Genomic DNA, 21,359 nt, shown 5'->3' on the forward strand with positions numbered 1-21,359 from the left:
GTGTGTGTGTGTGTGTGTGTGTGTGTGTGTGTGTGTGTGTGTGTGTGTGTGTGTGTGTGTGTGTGTGTGTGTGTGTGTGTGTGTGTGTGTGTGTGTGTGTGTGTGTGTGTGTGTGTGTGTGTGTGTGTGTGTGTGTGTGTGTGTGTGTGTGTGTGTGTGTGTGTGTGTGTGTGTGTGTGTGTGTGTGTGTGTGTGTGTGTGTGTGTGTGTGTGTGTGTCTGTGTGTGTGTGTGTGAACAAAGAAGATACAAACTGGAGTTGAAAACGGCATATCAGGAAATAATCGTTCTATAATAACTCAAGATGCAGTGCCATACACTGTGACGTTCTATCAGAGTGCCTTATAGAACACGAAGCTGCAAAATAAGTTTAACCATAAAAAAAAGACGATGTGCAGTGGGTTGTAAATCAGTAAAACAATTGAACATCATATGAGTGAATGCAGTGGTATCTATCCGAATGTCTCTGCAGGCGCAGTCACTTTCCCTGGGGCCCTAAAAGGCAAGAAGGGGTGCCTTTTAGGCACCGCGTCTAGGGTGCCTTGATGCAAGAACGGTGGCGCGGAGGGTAGGCGTTCTGAGTAGCCGAGCGCCTCACCACTGAGCCACTGCTACGGTGAAAGTATCATAAAGGACACGGCATCTGTTGATAAGCGTAAACAGGAACCTCAAGCGACGTGGTTCCGCTGACCCTTGAGTGTGGGCAATGTGTTGACGATGAAAATGGCGTTTGAATGGCGACAATGCGCAGTAATGAAAAAAAAAAAAGAAAGAAAAAAATGCCTAGTAACCGCCTCACTTCGAGGCGGACATGCAAACCGAACCATGCGAGAAGGGGTGAAAACGTAAAGGAGAGAAAGACGGGTCGTATAGTGGAGATCTTTGGTAAAGTTCCTAACACCTTGGACGTGCTTTGACGTGGGCGTTCCTTGGCACCGCCGCCATGGTCGGGGTGCAATGCGGGGCGTTGGGGACAGCAGCCACGAGTATGTATACGAATATATGAAATGCAGAAATTTCGTTTGAGAATTGCACATAAGGAAAAAAAAAATAGCGAGGCGGCTTCGTGATTATATCGTAAACGTCGATCGTAGCCCATTATGAAGACGGTTACTGGGCTGCCTACGACCGAGATAATATACTGAGGCAAGCACAGTCATGGAAGCGCACTCAACCATTCAGCAGGCGTACATTCTGTGCCGATTGCACAGACCTCCGGAGCCAGTCGCTGATACGTGCTTTGAGGACAGCCTGTTGTCTCAAGTCATGTCAATATATGAAGACGGAAGGAATCGCGCAACACTCCGGATAGATCCAAGTTGTTATGCATCGATCCATTCAAAAGGGACCGTTTACAGCTTGAAGGAAAGGCAAAGAAAATTTAACTGCAGAGAAACAATGTATAGCTATCTATGATGCACTGATGAGTGCACTGATGAGTGCACTGTTTAGTGTAATTTCAATTAAGGGGGGTCAAAATGTTTCCATCGAAGCAATTAGCCTTATCTTTTTATGCTTACGGAACATCACTGTGACAAGGAAGATTCGCGCTTTGCTTCTTCCGAGACTGCAACCGCTTCTTGACTCCTTTGTTCTTGCGCAGAGATTAACATTTATAACCACCAGTCAATAAGTAACGAATAAAATTAAAAACAAAAAGTTAATGCAATTCTTCTCGATCTTCCTTTAAAGCGGCATGCTTATGCGCGGGAGATACGCGCAATTAAGTTTCAGAATTTGGAACTCACTCGAGCGCTGTCCTGGCTTGAGGCCACCGGCAAGACTCCTCGAGGCAGACACAACAGGCGCGAGTGGCCGCCGTGCCCCTGCACCCTCGGCGCCCGCACAACTAGGAGGGGGGCAGAGGGCACCGCCCACACACTCGCGACCGATGACGCCTGCGTGGACGGGAACATCTGTGTTCCGGGACCGCACCCCCCCCCCCCCCCCCCCCCCTTTGTTTATTTCTGTTCCTTCCATAGTGGCCGCGGTGTCGTCCCATGCCGGATGTCTCAAAGGCAGGCCACGACGAAAGATACGGCGTGCAAGCACAGTCGCTACCACGACTGAGAACAGTTAGCGACGCACGGCTGACAAATACGTAAAAGAATACTTGGGCTATTCTCGAGAATACTTGTCTGAAATGCCTTCACCACTTGTTGACATTATTCAATATCGAACGATGAACTGGAGATGGTCGAGTAAAAAGGCTACTGTTCTGCTTTAGATAATTAGACCTCTCTCTACGACGAGCAAAAAAAAAAAAAAAAATGTGGGAGAAAAATAAGAATGATGGCTTACACAAAAATTTTCTCTGTCGTGCGTGTGTATAATGGGTAGCAGTTATATATATAATTTTTCACCTTTTTTGTTGTTTACCCTGGAAAGGAAAAGCGTGTGACCTTCCCTCGAATAAAAACTAGCGTTCCGAGTCTGCGCTTGCTTTCTGTGTCTTCTCGTGCCGCCGAACCTTTTCAAGTAGAAGCACATTTTCGGAAGCTGATTTGCTGGGGGGGAATAAATCGGTTGTCTCGAAATGGGCTTCAAACCGACTCAGCGCCATTCGTTCCATAGTCTTTCCCAAGAATCAAGTTAGAAACTAAGCGGAAGTTTTGAAGCGTGTTTTTTTTTTTTTGTCTGCAGTAGGTGTGGAAGGAATTTTTTCCAAGATAATCAGATAACATCAGCATTATCCCATGCATTCTGAAAAAGTCTGCAGCCGATACTAGCCCAGGAAGACTTTCTGCTTGAGTTTCCAGAAATGTCCATCCTAGTGATTCGACGATCATCAACACAGACGCATCGTGGACTGATGTCGGAGAGGCTGCTTACTCATTTGAGAGCGGCCGCGAGATAGTGACACACACCTTTGGTCATTACAGTGATCTTACTTCTACAGCTACCCTTAGATATCCTACCATAGCAAATAATCGCCAGTATCCAAGACCTTTCTCTCGATACCTCTAACACTTCAGGATAAACCATATACACTTATTCAATACAAGCTATAGGCGTCATTCGTACTGATAGTATTTTTGTACAACCTCAAGATGATCTAGATGAAGCTCCCATTACATTACGTCCCCACACTGTCACACTAGATTCCTGGCCATGCTGAAATCCCTGGCCCGCGAACTTCAGCACCTGTGATTTTTTATCCATCCACGTGGGGCACTATAAAGGAGAAACACTACCTTACTATGACTGCACTGGAGAAACTCTTCGTACACTTCCTGTGCCGGGTAAATCCCTCACTACCACGCAACTACGATTTCTGCGATGCATACACCTAAATGCATTCCTCACTCTTGCCCGATCTTTTTTCTGCCGTATATGACACTCTTCCGCATGCCCGAATCGTCCTGATCCCCTTCATCATTTTGGAGCACTGCATTTTTTCCTCTCCCGCTACAACTCAGTCTCCTCATTTTGCACATCCAACTCATCCAACGGGGTTTGCTCGGTCAGTCTCGGGCAAGCTGACGGACAATTGGTCTTTAAGACGTACACTACCTTCGCCCGGGACATTCTCGACGCTTGATACTGTGTTTCATTAAACGTTTTTTCCTTCTCCTCCTCCTCCACCTTCAGAATATTTTAATTTCTGCAGTGTCATGCTGCTTCCGCCCTCTCTTATCCGTCGTTGTGACTTTTAAGTCGATTGCTGTCTTGCCTCCTCTAATCTCCTTCCTTCACTCGCTTTTCTTCAGGCTTCTTTGGCCATTTCCTCCCCTGCTTCCGTCTCTCCCCCTTTGCTTTCAATGTTTCAGCGCGCGTCCGCCGTCCAGGGCTTTCTACACTTAACTATGCACCCACCTTCGACTTCTAGTCTTCATTCTAGACTTCTCCGATGGATTGGTTCCTTCAGTTATGCGCGCTGTGCCCTATATCGGAGTCCCTTCTGGGCAAGCGAAGAAGTCATACGACCCGACTTTGGCCTGCTTGTTTCTTTTCCTTTTTGAATGTTTTTATTTGTATATCCTTTTTTTAAATGGTCGTTCCCTCGATGCCTTTCTTTGTCATATTTCGATCGGCGCAAAAATAACATCCTGGTAATCGCCCTTATTTTTTGAGTCATTCCGTTGTTTTTACTGCAACCATGCTGCTGAAATACCTAAAAATTATTTTGTCACTTGAAGTGAGTGACCGATTGAGCGTTTCTTGCGAGACTACGTCGTTCAAGTATTACGGACGAGAAACTTCAAAGAAAGGCATAGTGGGAATTTATCACTAATTTGCTTCAAAAAATAACAAAATGAGTTAGCATATTTTTACCCCCGTTAGTAGCTTTTATATGCTTTCCCAAATTTATTTTGAACGCCTTTTAAAAATCTCAAAATAGCATATCACAGATTAGCATTTCACTTGTAGTGTATATTTTTCTTCCCGCTGTTGTAGCGCTTACATTGCTGCTAACAGCTGCATATATGCTGAGTAGGAACGATAAAGATATGCCCTGATTAGAAAATTTACAAAAAAAGTTATACGGTTGAGACGCGATAATTCGCAGCGTCTTTAACTTTTTTTGGTTTTTTACACCAGCGTTTCAAATATTTCGAAGTTGTGTCTAGTTCGCAAACGACATTAGTGTTAAAAATAATTTCAAACAAACATATATCACTTTCAGCACTAAATATAGTATGTAATATGTCTTTCCCAACACATCGCTATTAGGTGAGTTCAGAATTCCGTTACCGAAGTAATTTTCGTATAACATAGTCTGTATATTGTTATATCTCAGGAATATTGCCGGAAATCAAAATAGCGTGATAATTTTGTTATGGTGGCGGTGCTTGCTACTCCGGAACATTATGCTGAAGTTGAAAGTTAACAAATAATTTCAATGTTACATTATAAAAATGCGTTAGTGGTCCAACTAAACATAGTTCGGTATGGTCTGTGGGGTTTAACGTCCCAAAGCGACTCAGGCTATGAGAGACGCCGTAGCGGAGGACTCCGGAAATTTCGATCACCTGGGGTTCTTTAACGTGCACTGACATCGCACAGCACACGGGTGCCTTGCTGTTCGCCTCCACCGAAAAGCGGCCGCCGAGGCCGGGATTCGATCCCGCGTCCTTGGGAACGGTAGTCGAGCGCCGTGACCACTGCGCCACCCCGGTGGGCTAAACATGTGTTTGCGCTTCCTTCAATTTGTTATTATTAAGTTAAAATCATTAGGTTAAAACTACACTATAAACGTATTTCTTGTGTTATATGCCGCCGAAACTGATTCGCATGCTCGTGCTGACAATGCATTCTTAAACTAGCAGAACTTAACTATGAATGATTGTGTAGCAACCGTCCTTCTCACCTATCATTTATCCAGAAGTCGATAATAAGGAAATCAATCACTGATGGGTAATTGTGATAATTATAATTTGATTTATCAGTCATGGTTAGTCATAGTGATAGTCATGGTTAGTTATAACAAGTCACATATAGTTTGTCATAGCCATGGCTACTGTGTCTGATGTCATAACAGCTCAATGTAGATGGCGCAGCTGCATTGCCAGACATGCCTAAATGGTGGCGCGCAGTGGTTCACACACCCGACTACTGTACCGAAGCACCCGGGGTTGAACTAGAAATGATTGGGGAAAAAAACGAGAGATTGCGGAAAACAATACTTTTTTTTCTCGCTTTTTTCCTGAGGTATGAAAAACCGCAAAAAAAAAAAAATTGTATCATGCCTTTAAAAAGCTTAAAGCATTTTTGCTAGTTGATATATGAGTGCTTCTAAATAGCAAAAACACTGAGAAGGCTGCAGATCAATATATCTACTGTTATTTAGTTTTGGTTGCACAATTCAGGCTTACTTGAGAAGCTTCGTGATAAATGCTTAATCGACTGAAACAATTCAGAATGCCAAAATGGTGCATTTTTGTTTTTACCTCTTCCGCTGAGTGTCGAAGCGTGAGCATACGCAATTTAGTCTCAATTCGCTTACGTTATTTACAGTCCTTACTGATATCTTTCTGAGCTCCATACGTAATTAACGATGGTGCTATAGATGGGCTCTATCGGGAGAAAGACCATTTCTTTTAAGTTGAATTAAGATATATATTTAAAAAGTTTGGCGACCAAAACTTGGCCGTGCTTGACCTTTGATATAAAGGAAACCCTTAACATGCTTGTAAAGCCTCAAAACTTCATTTTCCCAACCCCTTTAAGAAATAACATAAAATTTCATATAAATCTAAGACACACGTAAGGAATTCCTCAGATTTTATTGAAAAACTCCGTAGCTAGAAGTTGGACGCAGCTGACGTGATGGTGTCCTTTGACGTAGTGTCACTGTTCACCTGTGTGCCTATTGCTCTAGCCTTCAGCACATGTGAAGAAGTGCTCCGAAGGGACAGTGCTCTCGCTGTTGTTGTGGCTGTAGGAAGAAGGAAAAGAAAATGCACAGACCTGTTACTGGTTCTGTAGCTGAGCCACCTCCACTGCCTCGTGCAGACAGAAGAGAAAATAGAGAAGAAAGAAAAGGAAGAGGGAGAGAAAGACGCGCGCCGCAACAACAGCCGTCGTCCACCACCGAAACGGTGGCGGGTGCAATGACGGCCTACAACAGATAAAAATTCTGTGGCAGGCTAGCCCCCACCGCAAGCGGCGGAGACCCACCTGTCCCAGTGTCACGATTGTTGTTGTTGTTGTTGAAAACTTTTATTGTCCAACAGAGAAGGACCACACCGCCTGGGCCACTGTGTCTCACCCTCCTTTAAGGGGGAGGGGACTTAGCGGCCCAGCCGCACGGGATGGTCGCATTAGATGCTGGCCGGTTTGGTTTCGCCGGCGGCCTCTGCTGCCAGTTGGACGGCGGTTGGAGCTCAGGGTCCGAGCTTCGCAATAAGGTTTCCCAGGCTTCCCTACTGCTAACGTTTTGCGCCCTGCCTGGGGAGTAAGCGCACTCCCAAATTATATGGTCGAGGGTTCCTCTCGCCCCACATTTTTTACATTTATCGTCCTCGTAGTCCGATCGGATATGTTTATTTAGTACTGGGTTTGGGTATACTCCAGTCTGCAGGCGTCTCCACGCCATTGCCTGACCTCTATTTAACGCCGTGTTTGGTGGGGGAAAACGCCTCCGGCATTGCCTGTAGTGTTCTGTAATGTCTTGATACGAGATTAATCGCCCTTCTCTATTATGTTCTGCCTGAGCCGAGCCATCCTGTACAGCTCGGAGGTAGAGATCTCGAGCTGCACTGTGGGCCGCCTCGTTACCGCTGACAGATTCGTGCGCCGGGGTCCAGATGATGTTGATCATCCTATCAATCACTCCTTGTGTTAAAATTTTGCTGGTGAGAGGGTTTACCCTCCCCCTACTGAAATTTTGGATTGCAGTTTTACTGTCGCTAATAATATATCTAGCTTTGGTGCCAACGCAAGCGATCGCTATCGCAGCTTCCTCCGCTATCTCTGTTCCTTTCCCTAGTATGGTAGCCACCGTGACGAGGGTGCCTCCCCCATCTACCGCCGCTATGGTCATGTATCGACTGTGTCTGTTTCCTGCCGCATCTACGTAGGCAACTTCATTTGAGGGTTTGCTCCGATATATTGTTTCTATCGCTTCCGCCCTTTTCTGTCGCCTTTCCCGATTAAACTCAGGGTGCATGTTTTGGGGTAGGGGAGGGATTCTTAGGTGCGCCCTGATTTTCCTATCAATGTCAACCCTTTCCTTTTGCCCCCTGTCTGTGGCTATTCCAAGGTTACTTAGCGTAGCTCTTCCCACTCGCGTCGTGCTGAGTCTTTCAAATTGCGAGGTTTTAACCGCTTTCGTGATTTCTGAAATCGTATTGTGCAGTCCTAGGGCCAGTAGCTGCTCCGTCGATGTACATGTTGGGAGGCCTAGGGCCTTTTTAACGCATTTTATGATGAGCGCGTCTATCTTTCTCCTCTCATCTGCCTTTAGGTTCAGATATGGCGTGGCGTAGCCCACTCTGCTAATGATGAAGGCTTGTACCAATCTCAGGAGGTTTTTTTCCTTGAGGCCGCCTCCGTTACGTGAGACCCTCCTGATGAGGTTTAATGTCTGGGTCGCGTGGTTTTCTAACTTTTTATAGGTGATCGTGTTCCTTCCGTGTGTTTGTAAGTGGAGTCCCAATATTCGTATTGTCTCTACTTTTGGTATCTCCCTTCCTTCCACGTACACCTGTGGGTCAGAGGGAGGTTTGTTCCTGAGTGCCTTGTCATTATACACGAAGATTTCTGATTTTTCAGGCGAACATTTAAGTCCTCTGTCCGCCGCGTACTTAGAGATGACATCTGCTGCCGCCTGAAGCGTTTCATTGATCTCTGCGTCGCTCCCTCTGTTGATCCAGATTGATGTCGTCCGCGTACAGGCTGTAATTTAGGTTGTAATTCCCAATTTTCCGCAATTCCTTCGGGAGCCCTCTCATGCCCATGTTGAAGAGGGTGGGTGACAGTACCGATCCCTGAGGTGTCTCCCTATTACCTAGCCTGATCGCCCCAGATTGTATTTCCTGGAAAGTTAACCGCCGTGCGGTCCGTTAAGAAATTTCTGACATAGCGATAAGTTTTTAGCCCTATTCCTGCCTGCTGGAGCCCTTCCAAGATGGCTTCGTGCTTGACGTTGTCGAAGGCCCTTTTTAGGTCCAGTCCCATAATGACTTTCGCATCTTTGGTTCTGGAAATAATTATGTCTTGCTGCAGCCGCAGCATGACGTCCTGTGTACTCAGATGGGGCCTGAAGCCATACATCTCGTCTGGCCATTTCTCTTTTTCCTCCGTATAATTTGAAATTCTGGTCTGAATTATGTGTTCCATTAACTTTCCTACACATGACGTGAGCGATATAGGCCGGAGATTTTCCAGTTTCGGTTGCTTCCCGGGTTTTGGGATCAGAATCACGGTAGCCTCTTTCCACAGCGGTGGGATCTCCTCTTTTTCCCAGCATTTCTGCATGTAGCTGGTAAGGGCCTCTATCGAGTTGTCATCTAAATTCCTGAGCATCTTATTCGTGACTCCATCTGGCCCTGGAGCTGACTTAGTTTTGAGTTTCGCAATTCCGCCCTTACTTCAGCCCTCGTGATGGGCGCATCTAACTTCTCATTTGGAATTCCCTGGTAGTCGGGCAGCTCTCTAATTTCGGTGTCCTCTATGTATGTCTCGACGAGTTTCTTCATGAATATGTCATCGTCCTGCTCTTCGCATGCGTGTCTAACCTTAGCCATTTTGACTCGTGCTTGTGTTTTGGACGTTTCAGGGTCTATTAAATGTCTTAGGATATTCCACGTCTGCGGGAGGTTCATATTCCTTTCCATGTCGCCACATTTGTTCGTCCAATTTTGTTCACATAGTTTAAAGGCGTAATCTTCTATTTCTTTGTTATGACGCGCCAGTCTTCTGAGATTTTTTTTGTTTCTGCCTTGCCTTTTAAGTCGACGTTCCATGCCCTGTTTGGCCTCCCATATGTGTAGGAGTCGGGAATCCGCTATTTCCGGAGCTTTTTCCCCTTCTAGCGTCTTAGTTGTTTTCCTGGTGTCTTTCTTTACCGCTTCGCACCAGTACTCTATATTTCCTATCTCTGTTAGGTCTCTGTCTCCCCTTTGCGTCTTCCTTAGTGTACCCCCACTCCGGATGATGGGCATTAAAGTCCCCCACTATAATTAGCGGCTGGTTCCCTGCTATCTTAAGTACCTTGTTCATTATCGCCCTGAAGCGGACCTTCCTTGTCTCGGTGGGCTGTAGATATTGAGTAGGAAAGTGTTTGATTCCTCCTTTTTTCCTGTTAGAATTTCTACAAAGACGTTTTCTATGACGTTGTCTTCTAATTCGTGTTGGATTGTTGCTATGTTTCTCTGCACCAACTCTCGATTTGTCCCCTTTCCCACTATGGAAGGCGCGATACCTTTGCAATTTGGCCGGGCCGCCGGTCTCCTGCAACGCTATAGCAAGGGGGGCCGATTTGGGGAAGCGACAGCGTGCTCTTCAATACCGGTCGCTTGCGTCGATACCAGCGACAGTTCCACTGCCAAATTTGGATGTTATTGGGCGGTCTGTCCATTATTCAACTTTGTTTTGTTCTCCTCAGGTATAGTCACTCTCGCATTTAGGTTGGCGGTTTCTCCCTTTAATTGCTGGAACGCCCCCGTCATGAGGTGAAAATGATTTTGCATCTGTATCTGCATATGTTGAATCTGCTTGGCTAAGTCCTCAAGTTTACTGTCTCTTTCCTTAGCGAAATTCTTAAGACTTCTGTCCAGTTTCGCATTTAATTTCTCTAGCTTTTCATCCACTGTTAGGTCTGAGCTGTTATCCTCCCTAACTTTGCGTTTAGATGGGGGTGGAGAGGTATCCTCGACCATCATATTATTCTCCGCTCCCTTGTTGTCGACTTGAGCTGTAAGATGTTGGCCTTCGATTTTGTTGGGCGCCCCTATTTCAGATCCGCCTGCTTTTGTTTGAGATTTAGTCGCCACTGTATTGCGCTCTGTTTTTAAATTTTGTATTTCCTCCTTTAAACTAAGGATCGTTGCATTCATGCTCTTAATAATGCTTGTTAATTTTTCTTTTTCCTCGTCTTTTTTGTCCTTAATATTTCGGCCCTGGGTGTCCTTGCTTGCGAAGCTCACGCCTTTGCTCTCACCATTCTCGGTTGTTGGTTCGTCTCGGTCTCGACTGGGGGTCCTGGCTCTAGAGCTTGACAGTCCCCCGGATTGGCTCCTCCGCCTGGAAGAGCTTCGTCCCCTGGAGGCTGTCCGCTGCTCCTCTCCTAGTCTAGGGAAGGAGCTCGTCCTGGGCTTGTACCCTTCCTTCTCCCCTTCTTGTCTGGCTCTTGGGCGGCTCTGGTGTTCTTGGGTTTTTGCGATTTAGTTGGTTGCTCCCCCCGATTCCGCTTCTTCCTTCATCTTCTTTTCCCAGATTCTCTTTTTGATTTTGTACGGTGTACGATGGATCAGCTTGCATTTGCTGTCCCCCAGCATGTGCTCTTTCCCGCAGAGTTGGCACTTCAGCTTGCAGGTGTGGTCCTCTGGTGGATTTTCCTGTCCGCAACCACGGCACTTGAAGTTTGTCGGGTTTGGACATACGTCGATTCTATGGCCTAGTCTTCCGCATGCCTTGTATACTTCATATTTCGTCTTATACAGGTAGCATCTGTGCGGGGCTCCCCCAAGGACGACGGTCCTCGGTACTTTCTCCTCATTGAAGAGTATTAATATAATCGTGGAATCTTTCCCGAGTCTTCTTACCCCGATAGCCTCCGGGTTTGCCTTGTGCCTTAGCATTTGCATGATGTCCTCTTGGGTGAAAATCCTATCCACCCCGTGCACCACTCCCTTGCCGCACCCGTCCGCAGTGCCCACGTAGGCGAAGACTGCCACCTCTTTTTCTTCCCCTATAGCTTAATTCGGTTTATGCTCGCGTATTTCATTTTCCTTTCCCCACTTGTTGTAGCGATGACAATGGAATGTTGTTTCGTGTTGGGTATCACGATGTCTTCCTCTTCCGTTTCTTCAATATTTACGCCCGCCGACGCCCTGATCATTCTTGTTAAATATGCGGCTCCACGTTTAAGGAGTCTATCTAGTCCTCCTTCGGGTCGGAGAATAATCTTCTCCGCTCCCTCCGGGATTCTTGCCTCTTGTCTTTCTACAGAAAATGCTGCCAGTTTTCTTCCGGCCTGCTTAAGCCTGAACTGCTCGGCCTCGATTTCCCTCCTGCTCTTTTCAAGCGGGACACCTTTGTTCCCTCTGCACTGGAACCACTGTGCCGGCACCGTGAACTCCCGCGGGTCCACTTCTTCACCTTCAACCACCTCCATGGCTGCACTCACTTCAAATTTCCCGCGCGCTTCGTGCCGTGCTGAATTTCTTCGCCGCCGGTGGCGCTGCTGCACCCTCGGCTCCCCCGTCGGGGCCTCGACCACTTATCGTCTGGGTTAGGCTTAGCTCGCTTCGCCCCAAAAATCCTTGATGATTCGAGAAATCGGACTCACTTGGTGGAGAACTTGTTATCCACGTATTCCCGGCGGGTTCCGACATCCGATTCTTCACTCGTTTTCAGTCGATGGGCAGGATTTCTCCCGATAACAGCATCAAAGTGGCGCAGTGGTTACGGCGCTCGACTACTGTTCCCAAGGACGCGGGATCGAATCCCGGCCTCGGCGGCCGCTTTTCGATGGAGGCGAAAAGCAACGCGCCCGTGTGCTGTGCGATGTCAGTGCACGTTAAAGAACCCCAGGTGGTCGAAATTTCAGGAGTCCTCCACTACGGCGTCTCTCATAGCTTGAGTTGCTTTGGGACGTTAAACCCCACAAACCAACCAGACCAACCAGCATTGAGCTGTGCGGAGACGCGTCCGATCATGCCGGCCCCGCAGCGCCCTCTCCCAGTGTCACGAAATCGGCGCACATTTTCGTCAAGCCGGCCCGGCGCGATACCCGCGCGGCGTCGCGTGGAAAGCTCGAGAAAAACCTCCTTCCCCGCGCGAGAGAGCGCGTAGCTTTGTACGCGTTGCCGTCGCCCTCTTTCTCATCACCCGGCGATGACGCGGACTCATCAGTCTGGAATACGCCAGAAAGTTCCAGAATGTTCTACGGGCCGTGGCCAATGACGACGCGTGGCTCGACGGGAGGAAGAGAGGAAGCTAAGTGTGTGTGCGCGCTAGCTTTGACGCGTGCTAACAGACAGACGCGGCGCACCCTATTTAAAGGCCCACTGTCCACCCTCCGGTCGAAAACATTTTCGTCCCCGGTGACTGTGAAACTTCGCCCCTAGAACGCAAGGCCGCAAAATGTTTTTGAAAAGAGTAACTAATAACGCAGTTACAGCCACCGCAATCACCCGATTCTGTCATGCTTCTCTCCTTCCGTTCCCTCGCAAGGGTTTTTCACTCTCCTGCCCGAGGTCGTCTAGCCTCCGCAAGACAAATTCCCCTTCCTCCTCCGCGTTTGGCGGGAGGTGAGGCGTGGCACTCCGCGAGCGCGAAAAAAAAAAAAACAGAGAACGGGCGAGGGAGCACGCGCCGCTGGATTCAGTCTGGCCGTGGCGAGGGAAAAGCGCGCAGCGAACGGTAAACACCCATCCTTCTCCCGTCAGTCAGCTAGACGGACCAATGGACGTCGTTCGCGGTACGTACGTCATTGCTGTGGCCCGTCGGGCCAGCGCAGGAAACGGGGAAGCTGGCTTCCCAAAGGAGAGCACGAGAGAGCTTTGAATTGTATTTTCGATGCTTTGCGGTGCGCGTGTCACTGTAGCATTTTGCACAGACTATCTCCGGTACCTGATCGAAACACTGGGCTCCTTTGCTTAAAAGGGCCTTCCCTGGACAGTGGCCCTTTAAAGAGACCGCGCCGCTTGTGCAGTCAGTCAGTCAGCCAGTGGTCGCGACGTGCTCGCAAGTGTGACAACTGGACTCCCGGGGATCACCCGCTGCTGGCAAGCCCACGGACCTGCAAGGGAGCGGCGCTCGTCTTGTATGGCGGCCACATCGTGACTCTTGATGCGTCGGACTGCAACAGTGCCCGGTGAACAATTTGGTGTTTGTTTATGTAGCTCTCCTGTGTTTCATCTGTGTTGTAAAGCCTCTATGTTATTGGATACCTCTGTAATTGCATGCTTATAGCGTTTGTTATTCTGTGAACCTCTCGTCTGTGCAATTTTAGTGTTTGTGTATTCCTCTATATTCTAGTTTGTTACTTCTGACTCCGAACCTTACTCTGGCTTGAACCGGCGGCAGCTGGGCACCAAACGGCCATCCCGTTTTGTCACTACAAGGCAGTTGAATTCCGGCTGAGCTTGCCACGCAGGTCGAGGGCATCTCCTTTGCGACCGGAACAGCTACCCCCACTCACTCTAAGGGTGTCTGGGAGTGTGCGCACCGTTAAGGGCGCATCATTAATAATACCTCCATAATTATTAACGGGTGACACCCAGCTTCATCAGGGGAGTACCGTGGCAGGCTAGCCCCCACCGCAAGCGGCGGTGACCCAGCTGTCCCAGCTCCATCAGGGGAGTACCCGCGCACCCTTTGATGTCGCCGACCTGTGTAGTTTGTTGCGATTCTGCCTAAGCAACACTTATTTTACCTGCCACTCGAAGCTCTACAAGCAGACAGAGGGTACGGCAATGGATGCTTTAATATCTGTCACCACCGCTAACCTTGTTATGGAGGCTCTGGAAGAAAAAGTTCTCGCCAGTTTTATGCCAGCCCCAAAAGTATTCTACCGTTATGTGGATGACTGTTTTTGCATGTTGCGAAGAGAATAGGTATTAGGTAGAAGAATAGGTAGCCTCGCTACAGAATAGGTATTCAGCTATAACTGAGGATGGCGACATTAACAATAATTTCAGAGATATCATTACTGAGTGCGCGGTAGAAGTAGGCGGATAGTTAGAGAGGATACCGGTAAGCTTCTAAGGAGACGAAAGATTTGATTAAGAAACGCCAGAGTATGAAAGCTTCCAATCCAACAGACCAGATCGAATTGGCCGAGATATCAAAGCTAATCAATAAGCGCAAGGTGGCCGATCTAAGAAAGTATAACATGGAGAAAATTGAGCATGCTGTAAAGAACGGGGAAAGCCTTAAAGCGGTAAAGAAGAAATTGGGCATAGGCAAAAACCAGATGTATGCGATAAGGGACAAGGCGGGCAACGTCATCACTAATATGGAAAAGATAGTCAAAGTAGCCTAAGAGTTCTATACAAAGCTCTACAGTAGCCAATGTAGTCAGGACCGTAATGAGATTGGCGATAGGGAAAAACAGACAGACGTTCCCCCAGTGACGAAGGACGAGGTCAAGAAAGCACTAGAAACTATGAAAAGGGGGAAATCAGCTGGAGAGGATCAGATAACTACAGATTTGCTGAAGGACGCGGCAGACGCGGGGAGATATCGTGCTAGAAAAACTGGCCACCCTGTATACGCAGTGCCTGGTGTCATCGACGGTACCGGAACCATGGAAGAATGCAAACATTATCCTCATTCACAAGAAAGGGGACTCTAAGGACCTTAAAAATTACAGACCAATCAGCTTACTGTCTGTTACGTATAAGGTATTTACTAAGGTAATCGCTAATAGAATCAGGACAACCTTAGACTGCAATCAAGCAAAGGATCAAGCAGGGTTTCGGAAACGGTACTCTACTATCGATCATATCCATACCATCAATCAGGTGATAGAAAATGCTCGGAATATAACCAGCCCTTATACATAGCATTCATTGATTACGAAAAAGCATTTGACTCAGTTGAAACCTCGGCGGTGATGCAGGCATTGCGAAATCAGGGGGTAGACGAGCCGTACGTGAAAGTGGTGGAAGATATATATAGTGGCTGCACAGCAACCATAGTTCTGCATAATGAAAGTAACAAAATTCCCATAAAGAAAGGTGTTAGTCAAGGAGACACAATCTCCCCAGTACTATTCACAGCTTGTTTAGAGGAAGTATTCAGAGGCTTGGAATGGGAGCAGATAGGGATAAGGGTAGATGGAGAATACCTCAGTAATCTGCAATGTGCTGATGACATTGCCTTGCTAAGCAACTCGGGGGACGAACCGCAAATAATGATTGATGACCTAGACAGGAAAAGTAGAAAGGTAGGCTTGAAAATCAATACGCAGAAGACTAAGGTAATGTTTAACAGCCTCGGGAAGGAACAGCAGTTTACATTAGGAAGCGAAATACTGGAAGTAGTAGGCGAATATGTCTACTTAGGACAGGTAGTAACCGCAGATCCGGACCATGAAAAGGAAATAATAAGAAGAATAAGATTGGGATGGAGCGCATTTGGCAAGCACTCGCAGATTATGACTAGCAGCTTTCCGGTATCGCTCAAGAGGAAAGTATACAAAAGTTGCATCTTGCCTGTACTCACCTGAAACGTGGAGGCTAACCAAGAGAGTTCTACTTAAGTTGTGGACAACCCAGAGGGCTAAGGAACGAAAAATGGTAGGGGTAACATTAAAAGATAACAAGCGTGCAGAGTGGGATAACTGAAGTTACCGACATTCTAGTAGAAATTAAGAAGAAGAAATGGACATGGGCGGGACATGTAGTGCGAAGAGAGGATAACCGATGGTCGCTGAGGGTAACAAACTGGATTCCAAGGGAAGGAAAGCGTAGCAGGGGGCGGCAGAAAGTTAGGTGGGTGGATGAGATTAAGAAGTTCGCAGGGGTCAAGTGGATGCAGCTAACACAGAACAGGGTTAAGTGGAAAAATATGGGAGAGGCCTTCGCCCTGCAGTGGGTATAATCAAGCTGATTATGATGATGATGAAGAAGAAGAAGAAGAGAAGACACCTCGATTTTTACATGATTAAATTCAGTGGAACCGAATCTGCAGTTCACTGTCGAATTCGAAAAGCAAAGCTGCCTGCCATTTCTCGATGTGCTTGTGAACCGGAAAAGCAATGACCTTCCGTTCACCGTGCACCGCAAGCCCACACACACTGCACGTTATCTGGATTTTAACTCGAACCATCCAATGGCTCACAAGAAGTCGGTCGTTTCTTCACTTGTTACTCGTGCCAGAACGATCTGCAACGACCAAAACAGGGAGTCCGAGCTTAAGAAGGTACGGCACGAGCTTTGCAACAATGGATTTCCCACGCATTTTGTTTCGAGGATTGAAAAAACTGTTTCGCAACCTTGGATAACCACTCCCAATACGTTTTTGGCCAGCGCAAGGATCCCTTATATGCGTGGTGTTAGCGAAGCTTTTTCCCGCGTATTTTCAAAATATTACTTGCGCATTGGACACGTGCCGACCTGCAAGCTTCGCAATATGCTTGTTAATGTTAAGGACTCCCTGCCTTCTGTTCAATTCTCTGGTGTGGTCTATAAGATACCCTGTGGCGATTGCAGTCAAGTTTATATCGGTGAAACTGGGAAATTCACGCGAAGATTGAAAGAACACCAGCGTGACGTCTGAAACAATAAGATTGCTGCAAGTGTACTGGCAGAGCACGCGCATAAGACGGGGCACCAAATTGCCTGGGACGATGCTACAATCTTAGCTAAAGAAAAGAATCTAATGACGCGGCTGCTGTTTGAGTCGTCTTTCATCCAAACGACAACCGGAGTCCTGAATCGCACAACAGGAAACATGTGATTAATCTATTCACAATCATTACGTCCCCAGCTTCGCCTTTAAATTTCCATTCCCTCGCCTTATCCACCTCATTGTGATCAAGGAACCCGTAGGGGTTCCGAAACGTCGTCTTTGTTTATGTTGACTTGGTCAGTGATTGTAATTATTTTTACTCAACATATAAAATTTGAATGCATACAAAATGAATTGAAGCTCAACATGAACAGATTAAAACAATCTAGGAAGAAGCGAACATAAAGCGTCGCTAATACTGCAGCGCCTTTTCATGTCAATGATTTATTTAAATACGACGAATTTTAAACCCTCTAAGAAAGATTAGAGGAAAAAGAACAGAACTGGCAGTTCACATACAAACTGAGAACAGAGGCAGAAAAGGCCAGCAATTTTTTTCGTCACACCGCTTAGTGTTCTAGAGAAAAATGTAGTAAACTTTAAGCTATCAAGATTTTACAAAGGAAAAAAAAAAGAGACGCTGACATAACAGGACTAGAATATATAGCTTGAATATGCAGAAAGGTATCCGATACTTATTTTTGCTTGGCTTATTTGTAGGAAAATGCCGTAATCATTGAACTGCATGCTAAAATTCAAGAAAAAAGAGGGCACGAGCAATAGTAAACATAGGTAAAAACACAGGAGGAACATAAAGAAATGTTGCTGGTAAATTTGGTCATGTGTTTGATGTAAAGAGAAATGAGATAAACCCCAGACAGTACGAAAGAACTCACAAGAATATAAAAAGTACATTTCAACGTAAATATGAAATCACTAGAAATTACCAGGAAGAAAACAAAGGACCGTGGCCAGACTGCCTGCATGACTGATAGCAAAAAAAAAAAAAAAAAAAAAACAGAAATAAAGATATATACTGAACTAAGCTATTTATTTCTTTATTAATACCTCAAAAGCCCCATTAGAGGGGTATTAAATGAGGGAGTAGGTTTAGGTACACAAACTTTCTATGGATGATTTGAAGAATGATGGGTCGGCATGAACTACGACTGTGTTGCGCAAGTCATTCCAGACTTTTTTGCGGTGCGTGCAAAAAAATGATGACAGATGAGCAGAAGTCTGGGCGGGTGGGGGTCCGGGATAGACGGTCTTCTCGTGATTTGTGCGGCCGAATGTGCGATAGTCAGGGCTGATAATAAACTTGAGGGGGGATGATGATAAATCTTGTGAAAAAATCAGTCTTGTGATGTTACGACGGATTTCAGAGTTCGTATAGGTTAGCATTGCGTTTTAGTTCAGTGACACGTGATAAAAGTGGGCCAAGTAAAATCTTGCCACGTGATTTTGTGTTGTTTCGAGAATGTTAGTAAGGTTCTTTAATCGGTGAAGGTCCCAAACAGCACTCGCATATTCAAGTTTCGGACGGATAAGTGTTAAGCCAATAATTTCACTGATGGAGGTGCTAGGCGCAGTGTTCGCCGGAAATATCAGAGTACACAATTTGCATTGTTTGTAATCTGCGTTACGTGATGTGACCAGTTAAGATCACTGTCAGATGAATGCCTGAATATTTATATGTTTGTACGGAAGTGATTTGTTAGTTCGAGATAATGTATTTTGAAGGTGACAAAGAGTGACGTCGGCGAAAAGATAATAGAGATGTTTTTGTCGCGTTAAGGACATTAGCCACTTTTACACTAGGTTATTATGCATTAAATGTCAAATTGAAGAATGTTTTGGTCATTACTTTTGGTTAAACGGCGCTAAATAACGAAGTCATCGGCAAACATGCGGACATTAGAACGAAGGTTAGCTGGTAGGTCATTTATGTAAGGAAAAGAAGGGGACCAAGGGCGTGTGCCCTGGGGCACCTCAGATATAACCGGAGTACGAGAAAAACTTTTATTAGCTAGGATGAACTGTTGCCGGTTAGTAAAAGAGTTCTGAATCCAAGCAAAGACATATATGTTAAGGTTTAGACGTGGAAGTTTGAGGAAAAGCTGTTTATGAGGAACCTTGTCAAAGTTGTTCTTTACCAGAACGCTGCGTTCCCGTCTCCGTTGTTTTTTGGAATTTGTGACATAACCGGGATGTGCCGCTCCCTTTTTCTCACGGCGATGCAAGTGGACACTCATGGGCCTCCTGTGGAACCCGGTGCATCGGCAGCGGTCGCCCAGAGGAAGCGCCTCTACAACTCGAGTGACGCAAGCAGCCAGGTCACCGTGCTGTACTCGCCTGCTAATGATGACTCTTCGGCTGACGACGATGGGTTCGTGCCGGTGCTTAGCAAGAAAGCAAAGCGAAGACTACACCGACGACAAGATTCGTCCTCATCAAGTACGTCAACGGTCATCACTATTTATTTATTTATTTATTGCACTTTGTAGCAAAAATACAATTTTTGCCGTGGGACCGAGGCTAAAGGTGACGTACAAGTCACCTGACGGGGCCTTCGCGAGGCCCTCCGACACACACTGTCTTGTTTGTGCCAGAGACGCCAACAGACAATCTGAATCAACTCAACAGGCAAGTCACGTCTGTGTTCCTTGAAAGCCTCGTCCCTGGAAAGATAAAAGACGTTAAAGTGAATTCTTACAAAAACATAATTGTCATTGATGTCATGGAGCGGAGCGCATTGGAGAGATTAACCACCGTCAACAAACTCGGAGACGTCAGTGTGCGCTCCCATATTCTTCAAGACAGTGGCATTATGGCCGGCGTCATCTACAATGTTGACGAGGCCATCGCTGACACCAATTTACCGGTCTTAATCAAACCAACATCAAATAGCATCTTCATACTGCAAGTGCAGCGCCTCGGGAGATCGAAATGCATCAAGCTCACTTTCAAGGGAGACTGCATACCATCGCATGTGAAGGTTGGACATTTCCGACACCCGTTCCGGCATTTCGTTCCTAAGCCACTTCAATGCAGAAAGTGTATGAAGATCGGGCACGTAAGTGCGGTCTGCAAAAATTCCATCGTGTGTCCTAGATGCTCCGAGTCGCATAGCGGCGACATTTGCCGCGCGATTGTTCTGAAGTGCGCCAGCTGCCATGGCCCTCATGACTCCTCCCCGAAGGACTGCCCCCGCTTAAATACAGAACGGGCAGTGCTGAAGCAAATGGTGCGTGAGCAATCTACACACAGAGAGGCCGCTGCTAAGGTGCGACGGCGTCGTTCCCGTCGCCGAAGATTATCGAAGAAAGCAGTTAATTTTGATAGCAAGGCCTCGAGTACTCCTGCAACTTGTCCAACTCCTATGCCTTCAGTTTTAAATCAAGGAACCTCGACGGGCGGTGAATCTGGAGGTGCTGCCTCAGACGTTAACTGGCCATCACTACCAAAACCTTCCACGTCCGCTGTGCCAGGAAACTTGCCGCGAACCGAATGTCCTGCTATTGCTGCCGAACTAGAGAAAAGTCATGATGTGGGACATGGCCAAGACTTACAGGTAATTGCCATTCTCACGTCCATGATGAATGCAATCCGCGCTGTGCTATCTAGTCTGCACACGCCAGCAGCACAGAATGCGCTACAGGTTCTGGACGCACTAACACCAGTTCTAGCGGCTCTACAGTAGCAGACACAATGGCTCCCCCAGCATTAACATTTGGATAAACATTCAAGGACGCCTCTATTTTTCAATGGAATACCCGTGGGCGTCAGTCGCGAATCGCAGATATTCGACAATATGTTTATGCAAATCGCATCCTCATCCTTGTTATTTGTGAGCCGAATGTACCAAAGATCATACGAGCTGTCAGGTTACGAGGCATTTGCATCTCCAACGCACAGGGAAACAGCAAAGTCATCATTTATATTCGGCGAGAACTCACATATGTAATCCATCCGGTTACTCCCAGCAAAGACAACCAGTACGTTTGCCTGACAGTGAAGAAGCGCAATCTCACGTCTACACTTGTGGGTGCGTATAGGTCGCCATCCAGTCGTTTTGACGCCACACGATTGAGCGACTTGATGGCGATTACACCTGGCCCTTGGACCATCATAGGAGACTTTAACACTCACCCCATGATGTGGGGAAGTGTTCGAAGGAACCTCAAGGGAAGAAAGCTTGTGTCCTTCGCCTCTGATCATGACCTGTAATGTCTTAATGACGGTACACCGACCTTTATTCGAGGGGCAACTTACAGCAGCTGTCCTGATTTAGCTTTCGTGTCTCGATGCCTTACCAACAACGTCCAACGGTTTGCAGATATAGAAACACACGGAAGTGACCACATTCCTACATATGTGATCATTAATGGCCTTTCCACATCTACGTCTGTTCCACGAATGCGCCACACCGATTGGTCGGCATTTCAAGCA

The 21,359-nt window shown here is 46.8% G+C and overlaps 1 protein-coding gene across 1 annotated transcript in view; it reads right to left on the reverse strand.

Annotated features, from left to right (window-relative positions):
- Positions 1-477: 477 nt before the first annotated feature.
- The window catches only part of LOC146187089 (uncharacterized), a 29,600-nt gene continuing 8,718 nt past the window's right edge, over positions 478-21,359 (reverse strand). Inside the window, exons 2-3 of the mRNA XM_084608175.1 lie at positions 1,748-1,897; positions 478-494 (exon numbers count right to left, since the gene is read on the reverse strand). Of these exons, the coding sequence (XP_084464301.1) occupies positions 478-494; positions 1,748-1,897 (167 nt within the window). The remainder of the gene's footprint in view (positions 495-1,747; positions 1,898-21,359) is intronic.

This window comes from Amblyomma maculatum, chromosome 6 (genome assembly GCF_055883805.1).
Source record: "Amblyomma maculatum isolate TAMU_Amacu chromosome 6, ASM5588380v1, whole genome shotgun sequence".
NCBI lineage: Eukaryota > Metazoa > Arthropoda > Arachnida > Ixodida > Ixodidae > Amblyomma > Amblyomma maculatum.